Here is a 10,357-nt window from a genome sequence, read left to right as displayed (position 1 = left end):
GACAAGCACCTCAAAAACAGTGAGGACCTGAAGAAATTGGACGTCTTTGGCACAGAAATATCACAACTCAAGTAACGGACGATACTGCGCACTTTCTAAAAGATGAGAAACAAATTCCATTTGCTGTTGGTAAAAGAGGACTGCTTTCTGATGAAATGTGAACTCTTAGCAATCCATGAAACTCACCTGAAAGAAACAGGACATATTCACTTTAAACTGGAGACTAAATATTTGCGAACAAACCTCCGACCTCACGTTGAACTTTGAAAGTAAACTGATTCTCTTCAGCGAAACTCAATTCATTGTCTGAAGGAGCTTCACTTCCTGTTCATGTCATCACTTCCTGTTTACATCTTCACTTCCTGTTCACACCTTCAGTTTTTGTTCACAGCTTCTCTTACGCCCCACAGTACTTCTATTGAAATGTTTGATCTTTTTGCTCAACAACAAACTAATTTACAAAAATTGTTTTTCTGAAATTTTTGTTTTGTTGCAGAGGATGTGAAGTTGTGCTGTGTTAATGTGTTGCGCAATATGTGATGTTGTGTTGCAGAAGACGTGCAATTGTGTTGTTTTGTTGCAGAGGATGTGAAGTTGTGTTGTTGTGTTGCAGAATTTGTGACATATTGTTGTGTTGCAGAATATATGACGTTGTCTTGTTGTGTTGCACAGGATGTGAAGTTGTGTTGTTGAGTTGCTGAGGATGCCGTGTTGTGTTGTGTTGCAGAGGATGAGTTAGTGCGTCCGGTCCAGAGACAGAAGCAGTGTTCAGTGGGGGAGCAACAGCGATCTGACGTCGTCCACAGAAGAGCAAACACACTCCCAACAGAGGTACACACAGTGTGCAACAGTGTGTCTAACATTGTGTGTAGCAGTGTGTGACAGTGTGTGACAGTGTGTGTAGCAGTGTGTGTAGTAGCATGTATCACAGTGTGTATAGCAGTGTGTGTTTATACGGTATACTCCACACGACCGGCTACTGCACCTCCATGAAGACCTGACAGAGAGCCTCCTAGAACCTTTGTTGGGGAACGTAGCTGGTAACTGGGACGTGCAAACTGAGGATCCAGGTATCGAATTACACCAGAGCATCAGGACAGGCCTGATCCAGACAGCCTTCAGTCTAACACACCACAAGAACACAAGGTGACCGAGTCCACATGCAGAATATGAAGAATGATTAAAGATCAGCGCGATCATGCAAATGTGACAGTGATCATGCATATATAACCTCTGACCCCTGAGAAGACCAGAAGCAGGCCAGACAGGCAGGCTCCCCCAGGCAGACGTCCATGGACCAGTGCAGGAGGGGGCAGAGGAAAGCCCCGGCCGGGACCCCCGGCATCCACGAGGCCCGGGTCCCAGGGAGCCAAGACCGGCAGGCGCCGGCCCCCTCGGGGCTCCGGACGCCCAGGGCGGGCAGAGCCAAGAGCCCAAGAGCCCAAGAGCCGACCCCGCCCACTCAGGCAGAGGGCCATGACCATACCCAGGAGGACCGGCCCCCATGGGTGACTAACCCCCCCACAGGCCAGAGCCCCCCCAGAGCTCCAGCCATGTACCCCAAGATCCAGGATATCACAACCCTCCAAAACCCTCCCACCCCCCTCCCTCTCCCAGCCCCGCCCCGCCCACCCCCAGCCAGGTCGTCAGTCAACCTTAACTCAAACACTCTCACATTCCCGCATCGTTCACCCGTCATGTCCCGTGGGAGACCCCCCCCCCCACCCAGGGGCAAGGGAACGCCGAACCCCACATCCAGCCCCCCCACACCCCCCCACAGTCGCCACCTTAGTCAGTGTGTTGCCGTCGCTCCGTGTTGCCGTTGCTTTGTTTTGGAGTCAGTGTGTTGCCGTCAGTGTGTTTCTGTTCCTGTGTGTTGCCGTCAGTGTGTTGCCATCGCCGTGTTGCCGTCAGTGTGTTGCCATCGCCGTGTTGCCGTCAGTGTGTTGCCATCGCCGTGTTGCCGTCAGTGTGTTGCCATCGCCGTGTTGCCGTCAGTGTGTTGCCATCGCCGTGTTGCCGTCAGTGTGTTGCCATTGCCGTGTTGCCGTCAGAGTGTTGCCGTTGCTGCGTGTTGCGTCTTCCTGCCGGTCGTGGAAGTGAGCCGCTGCTGCCGAGTTGTTTGTGTCGATAGGCGCAGTAATCAGAAGTAATGAAGCTATTATGACGCGGCCCTGTGGGGCCCGGCGTGGCATTAAGAGGGGCCACATAAAGGCTTTATTAAAGGAAATTAAGGTCCATCACTGCCACACCTGCTCCCCCATTAGAAATGTATGACAGGTCAGTGGCTTCAATCACCACAGCAAACCACACACAGGAGTCATGTTTCCCATTACAGCTCCTCCTCTGACTCACACACACCTCAGCGCCGGCCGCCACCGCTTCTCCACCGCGCCGCCAGCCACCGCCAATAATTACCTCTAATAGGTTTTATTTGGGACACACAAGCAGCAACAGCCAGAGTGGATTTTATGTTTTAGACGCACACACACCCACGCGCGCGCACACACACACACACACACTGCACTTTAATGTCATTATTTAGTGTCATTACCTCTGAAACTTTTTTATTCAGTGTGTTTGCATGTTGTCGCTGTTTCAGCTGCTCTTTGCACTTTTCTCCTGCACACAAACAGTTTTTCCGCCTCCTCTGCTGCTTCACCCACACGTGCACAAATCCTCCTCTAACAGCAGCGATCAGCAGAGCAGCAAGCACACAGCGTTCAGAGGAACACACACTTTACAGATCATCTGAGGAAAAGACAGAGTCAACAGAGAATACAGGAAGAGAGATCTCATCTGTTCTTATTGACAGATTAACAAGGTAGATTTATTTGTATAGCATGGAAATTCGAGGAGCTTCAGGACGAGAAAGAGAATCATTACAAAACAAAATGCTTTTACTTTCCAAAAAAAACTTTACAGCCACAATATGAAACAACAATCAGGTAAAAACATGTCAACACAAAGGAAATATTGAGGCTATAATAAGATTTAATCTGACAATTCATAACAAATCAAATGAATCAGGAGCAACAATAGAGTCAAGGAGCGAGAAAACTCTAGTTAAATGGCAAAAGCATGAATGGACAAACACAAAGTCTGTGACGAGCAACTTTAAAGGATTTGAAAAAAAAAAAAATCAAACTCACGCTTTCGAAAGCTTCAGCCAGTAACAGCGGGACTGATCCACAACTCAACAAGAAATCTTCACAATTCAAATCATTACAACAGCTCGTCTTCTATTTCCAGATGGAGTCTGAAGGGGAGGAGCAAAGCGTGAACAAATGTAACAGCAGCACAGGTGAGAAAACACACACACACACACACACACACACACACACACACACACACACACACACACACACACACACACACGCACTCATTTTTGAATGGGTTCCGACGGGTTCTGATTGGTTCTAATGGCACTTCCGTTTGAAACCAACATCATTGCCCCCTGCTGGAATTTCCCTGGAATTGCTACTTTTTCTTCAGTTTTTCATCGCTAGAAGTTTTCACACCCGACACACACACACACACACACACAGAAAAGTGGGGATTTGGTGTCAAGTCTTAACGCTGGTGTTTGACACTCGTGCAGCATGGTCTTCTAAATTACTTTTTAATTACAGTCACAAGGAGAATAGACTCCCTTTTAAAAGGAAGAAACCTGCAGAACTCGGCGGCTGTCTGCTCATCTGGTTGGGGTGAGGGGATAGAGAGAGAGAAATAGAAAAGAATAGGACAATACACGGATCAATAGAGGAGGCCTCACATACCGACCCTCAGGGATCCTGTGGGTGGAAGTCATAGAGACAATGATTAGTGACACATAATAGTGAAACATGTCAAGAAAGAAAGGAGAGAAGTGAAGGAGAACTGGGAACCGGTTCCACATGGGAGGAGCCCAGCGTTCAGTAAATCTCTTGCACCCACTTGATCCAGATTGTGTCTTTCAATCAATGGTTCAGATGTTCTGATTGATGCCCAGTTAGGGACTGTTTGCACCCATTGCATCCAGGTTGTCTTCTGAGATCAATGGATCCGCTGTTTTGATTGAACCTCCAGTGTTTACTCCTTGTTGTGCGATCTAATGCTCCATCAATACAGGCCACTGAGAAACTGTTCACACCCAGTGATGTCTGGTTTGTGGTCCCTCAGTCACAGCAACATTCTTCTTCTTCTTCTTCTTCTTCTGAGAGACAGACATGATATATATATATATACAATGGGGGAAATAAGTATTGAACGCATTAACTGTTTTGTCATTACATTTATTTCCAAAGATGCAATTCATGTGACATTTCTTCCAGACACTGGTATTAACTCAAATAATCCACACATGAAAAGAAATCACAACATTCAAATCCATAAATAGTGATTATGTGGAATTAAGTGCAATAACACAGGAAAAAAGTATTGAACACACTATCTGAGACTCGTTTAATACTTTGTGGAGAAGCCTTTGTTTGCAATGACTGCTTCCAGACGCTTGTTGTATGTATGAACTAATCGCCCACACTGCTCAGGTGTGATTTTTGCCCATTGCTCCGGACAGATTGTCTTCAAATCCTGAATATTCTTTGGTGCCCTCTGGTGAACCCTTATCTTTAGTTCTTTCCACAAATGTTCGATCGGATTTAAGTCAGGTGATTGACTGGGCCATTCTAACACATTGATTTTCTTTTTTTTAAACCATTCGAGAGTCAACTTTGCTGTGTGCTTCGGATCGTTGTCCTGTTGAAAGGTCCAGCCCCGTCTCATCTTCATCATCCTGGTGGATGGCAGGAGGTTCATCTCAAAAATTTGCCGATAGATGTTTCCATTCATTGCTCCTTCAATTATATGAAGTCTGCCAGTACCACGAGATGAGAAACAACCCCATGCCATGATGTTTCCACCACCAAACTTCACTGTTGGTATAGTGTTATTTGGGTGATGTGCAGTGCCATTTCTCCTCCAAACATGGTGTGTAGTATGACAGCCAAAAAGTTCAATTTTGGTCTCATCTGACCAGACAACATTCTCCCAGTATTCCACAGGCTTATCCAGATGCTGTTTAGCAAACTTTAGACGAGCTTCAACATGCCTTTTTTTGAGGAACGGAGTCTTGCGGGCTGAGCGTCCATAGAGGCCATGGCGGTGGAGTGCATTGCCTATCGTTTTCTCTGTAACACTTGTACCTGCTGCCTCCATGTCTTGCTGGAGTGCTTTCCGGGTGGTCCTTGGCTCTTTGAGAACTCTTCTGACCATCTTTCTGACTCCCTGGTCAGAAATCTTGCGAGGAGCTCCTGTGCGCGGCCTGTTGATGATAAGGTGATGCTTCTTCCACTTGCGGATAATGGCCCCAACGGTGCTTACTGGAATACTCAGATTATTTGAGATAAGTCTGTAACCAGTTCCATTCTGATGCTGAGCAACAATCAGGCTGCGAAGGTGTTGAGGTGTGAGATGGTATGGTGCCTTTCCTTGACAAACTATACAGCTTTCCCATGGAGTGTTCAATACTTTTTTCCTGTGTTATTGCACTTAATTCCACATAATCACTATTTATGGATTTGAATGTTGTGATTTCTTTTCATGTGTGGATTATTTGAGTTAATACCAGTGTCTGGAAGAAATGTCACATGAATTGCATCTTTGGAAATAAATGTAATGACAAAACAGTTAATGCGTTCAATACTTATTTCCCCCGTTGTATATATATATATATATATATATATATATATATATATATATATATATATATATATATGTAGAGAGAGAGAGAGAGAGAGAGAGAGAGAGAGAGAAAGAGAGAGCCTGATAGCTAAAAGCTCTACCTCCTGTTCTACTTTTACAGAACCTAGGAACCTCCAGCAGACCAGCACTCTGAGAACGAAGCGTTCTCCTGGTGCTCTGTTAGATATGATGGGCCTGGTTGTTCAGGGCTTTATAGGTTAAGAGAAGGATTTTAAATTCTATTCTAGATTTAACAGGAAGCCAGTGAAGAAAAGCTAATATTGGACCGATGTGATCTCTCCTGCTGGTTCTTGTCAGAACTCTTGCTGCAGCATTTTGAAGCAGTTGAAGACTTTTTCAGTAGTTGTTGGGCTGCTGGATAAAAGGAAATTGCAATAGTCTTAGGATAGGTCCGAAAACAGAACCCTGTGGAACTCCATGTTTAACTTTGATCTGAGCTGAAGAGTCGTTAACATTAACGAAGTGGAACCTGTCTGATAAATATGATTGAAACCAGTTTAATGCTGAACCTTTAATCCCAATAATACATTGTAGTCTCTGTAGCCTCTGATGATGATAATGGTGATGATGATGATGATGATGATGATGATGATGACAATGCCACAGTATAAAAAGTTCATGGAAAGCTGAAAGTAAAACAAGACCAACACAAGATGATAAAAACACCCTGAAAATACCATATAAACACTGTGAATACACCAAGGGGGTGTTGCTCAAAGCCAGGATAAGGGATTAAGCCGGCAAACTGTGGTTATCCTGGACGAAGTTAGCCTCGAGTTGGTTGCACAAAAACCGGTCAAGTTTATCGCGGACAAGTCGCCATGGTGATTTATTCTCTGCAGCTCGCTGCTCCACAGCAGGCCACATGTCTCCACACAGACATTTCAGAATCCTTTCTTTATTAATACAAGTCCTACAATAAAAGGTTCACAATTATTGTAAAGACAATGGAAAAAAGAAACCTTAATGAAATTGGTACTAAACCACACTGATGTAAAAAATAAAGAATAAGAAATAAAATAAAACAACTCTGAAGCTACACAATGAGAAACAAAGGAAAAATAACTGTATCACACCACTGAAATGGACTACAGTATTACAGACAGCATCATTTTGTCTTAACTGTCTCCTGAAAATAGGAAAATCCTCCTATTTCAGGACTCCACCTTTGGCAGTGAACGGTCCCACGTCATTCTGACTCCACTTTTTTAACGGCTCAAATCAGACAGAAATTCTTTCTCAGAAGACAACAGATTCCTCACTTCATTTGATAATTGCTCTTTGGGCTACACTTGACACTGACCAGAATGCAGAATATTTTTATGTTTGGTTTTCACCTGCTGCAGGTTCTTTTCAGGCCGACAGGTTTGTTCTTCATGACAGACGAGGGATGAAACAGAACACAGCAGGAGAACAGCTGATTCAATAGAGAACACGACACAGAGTTGAAATTTTCTTTGAACTTAATTATACTTCACATAACCTGAGTAACGTGCACTTCTCTGGGCCACATTAAAGAAAAACACCAGTATTTATCAGTGGACTTGAAAAGTCATCAGCTCCACATCCTAACGACAGTGTCTGTGGAGGACAGGTTATTAATTCTACATGTTCGCACTACTCACGCATTGAGCCGTCATTATTAACTGCCATCAGGGTGCAAACCACGGGGGGGGGGGGGGGGGGGGGGGGGCATTGGGGGTCTCAGCCTCCCTTTGAGACATAAGACCCCCAGAAAATATGATTTGTGAATTTTTTTTTTTTTGGGGGGGGGGCTAAATATTGGCAAAATGCTGTTTCCCCCATGTATTTCCTGTATTTTATTATTATTATTATTTTGTATGGTCATAATCATGGACTATATGCAGAATGAGGGCATTTTAGTGTCTGATCTGAGCGTCACTAAAGCTGCTGGCCGCATGCAGTACCTGTCCTCACCATTGAAGCGTGGGGGCGCTATGCCTTAAACGTCACTTAAAGCAGACGTACAGGCTGGAATAATGGATGTGTTTTGTGTAAAGTCCTCGCTCTGGGGCACCGATTAATCCGAGAAAACACAGACTAGGCTGACTCAAACCGCGCCTTTTCATTTATCCTGGATTTATTTATCCTACGTTTGTGCAATACCCCACCCCGGAAAACATGTGAATGCAGTGAATACACACTGAAAACACCATGTAAACACTGTGAATACACCAGGAAAATACACCCTGGTTGCACCCTAGTTTCAGATGTATGCAGATTTGTCCTGATCTTTTCAGGTTTCTCCAAGATGTGCCCAGATGTCTACAGATGTATTCAGATGTGTTGAAATGTCTACAGATGTTTTCAGATTCGTCCAGATATGTCCAGATGCTTTCAGATGTGACTCTTTTGTCGTCTTCCTACAGGATCAACTGACGGCAGCAGCGACTCTCTCAGGTAACGCCAGCCTTTGTCTGCAGAGGCCCGTTACACAAAACCATGATCAGGGATCAAGCCGGGATATCTTGGTTATCCTGGATCAACTAATCCAGGATCTGGTTGCACAGAAGTGGGATAGGGGAAAGTGAGATATACGTTGACATCAGTTACCATGGAGATTTATTCTGTGGAGCTAGTCTGCTCCAGACCAGGACCTGGTCCAGGATTTATTTAGTCTCATCCCTTTTTCCAATCAGAAGCCCCACGAATAAAAACCAATATTGATTCTCCTGCTCTCTACATGTTGTTGTCACAGTCAACCAGACCCACTGTCAGGATTTAAACACTGCGATCAATAATTCAGTCATTTTAGATATAGATTACCTTAGATTATTAGCAGTCATTAGATCAGTGTTTTCCATAGACTATTTATAAATGAGCATTCAGTATAAGTTAAAACCACAAAAAAATAAAATAATCAAGAAGTATCATGACGTTCCTCAATTCAATAATCAATCAGAGCAGTAAGCCGTCAGCGCCTTTAACTGGAGTTATTCACATCCCTGATGGGGGCTAATGGGTCTGTCTGTATGTGTGTGTGTGTGTGTGTGTGTGTGTGTGTGTGTGTGTGTGTGTGTGTGTGTGTGTGTGTGTGTGTGTGTGTGTGTGTGTTGGATGGTAAAAGTACCTCCAAGAAATATGATTGAAAAAAAACATAAAACAGTGGTTTGCTTTTAGTTTTTTAATGTGTGAATATTATAAATTACTGCCTGATAACCAGACTCTGGTTAATCATTCAATGCATCGATCAGACTTGGATGCAAAGAGCAGTGTGTTGGGTGAAGGTCATATAGTGACCTTTGAACTTCACACTTTTTCCTGCTGACTGCATCACTGACTGACAGTAATAAAACATGGAGTTTTGTGGCTGCGCAACGTGTGTGTGTGTGTGTGTGTGTGTGTGTGTGTGTGTGTGTGTGTGTGTGTGTGTGTGTGTGTGGGTGGAACTGTGCTGATCCTGGATCAGTTTCACCTGCTTGATTTATCCTGTCTTCTGATCCTGGATCGGTCTTTAGTACAACCAAGTCATCCTGAACCGTCTGGTTCTCAGTCACTGATCCTGGATGTCTAAATCCCACTTTCGTGCAACAGGTCTCTGGTTTGAATCCCGAAAGTTTCATTCATTCCGTTTGTTCATGAAGTTTCTGCTGCAAACTGTTCAGAGACCTCACCCGCATGAGAACAGCATCTTTGCTCTTCATTTGAAACGGCAGAATTCAGACTTCTTTGAAATGATCAATAAAATAACTGCAATTCAGTTTGAAATCTGGATCAGCCTTAAAATGTAAAACCTCTGTCATCTTTATCAGTATGGTTGAGTTTTAATGTATTTTTTTAATAAAGTGAGGGTTGACAATGACAATATCTGTGTTAAATAAGTCGACAGAACACAGATTTGAAGGATTTCCAGCTCATAGTTCTGTAAAGAATGAAATGAAACACGTCCCAACTCAGATCATTCATGAAAATGTTCATATTGAGTTTCATCACAAAATAATTTTTAAGTTGCTTTATTGAAATTTGATTAAATCATCATCTGAATCAACAATAAACATTTTATTTCCTCGTTATAACTTGTAATAAGAATCAATCACAGTAATATGAATGAACCTGAAGTAATATCAGTCAATAGATTAAATATTATTAAAATGTTATTAAAGTTGTTTTCATATTGAGAAGAAGTGAAGAGATGACACAGTGACCCCCCCCCCCCCAGCTCGTTCGGGTGTGCCGTGAGGAAGAGGAGCGCCGCCGGTTCGATGTCGGGAGCTCCGGTCAACAAAAGGAAGTCTCTCCTGATGAAGCCGCGTCACTACAGCCCGAACGCGGCGGCGTGCGAGGAGGAGGTGGAGGAGGTGGAGGAGGAGGAGCACCGGAGGAGGAGGAGGAGGAGGAAGAGCAGCGAGACTCCAGCAGGTAAACAGATGTCCTCTTGTTTCCTCCTTTCAGGAACCTTCCACACTGAACTTTAAAGCCACCAGGGCGGCGTCCTCACATCCTCTCCGGGCCCTCTCAGGGTCCAGGTCCCCTCAGGGTCCAGGTCTTCTCAGGGTCCAGGTCTTCTCAGAGGGTCCAGGTCCCCTCAGGGTCCAGGTCTTCTCAGAGGGTCCAGGTCTTCTCAGAGGGTCCAGGTCTTCTCAGGGTCCAGGTC

General features: G+C 44.4%; 1 protein-coding gene across 1 annotated transcript in view; it reads left to right on the top strand.

Annotated features, from left to right (window-relative positions):
* The first annotated feature begins 1,292 nt into the window (after nt 1-1,292).
* st18 (ST18 C2H2C-type zinc finger transcription factor) overlaps nt 1,293-10,357 on the top strand; it is a 52,747-nt gene continuing 43,682 nt past the window's right edge. Inside the window, exon 1 of the mRNA XM_030114991.1 lies at nt 1,293-1,419. Coding sequence (XP_029970851.1) covers nt 1,293-1,419 — 127 coding nt within the window. The remainder of the gene's footprint in view (nt 1,420-10,357) is intronic.

The sequence above is a fragment of the Salarias fasciatus genome, chromosome 18, assembly GCF_902148845.1.
Source record: "Salarias fasciatus chromosome 18, fSalaFa1.1, whole genome shotgun sequence".
NCBI lineage: Eukaryota > Metazoa > Chordata > Actinopteri > Blenniiformes > Blenniidae > Salarias > Salarias fasciatus.
Note: the sequence above shows the minus strand (reverse complement) of the source record. Positions and strands in the feature narration are given on the sequence as shown.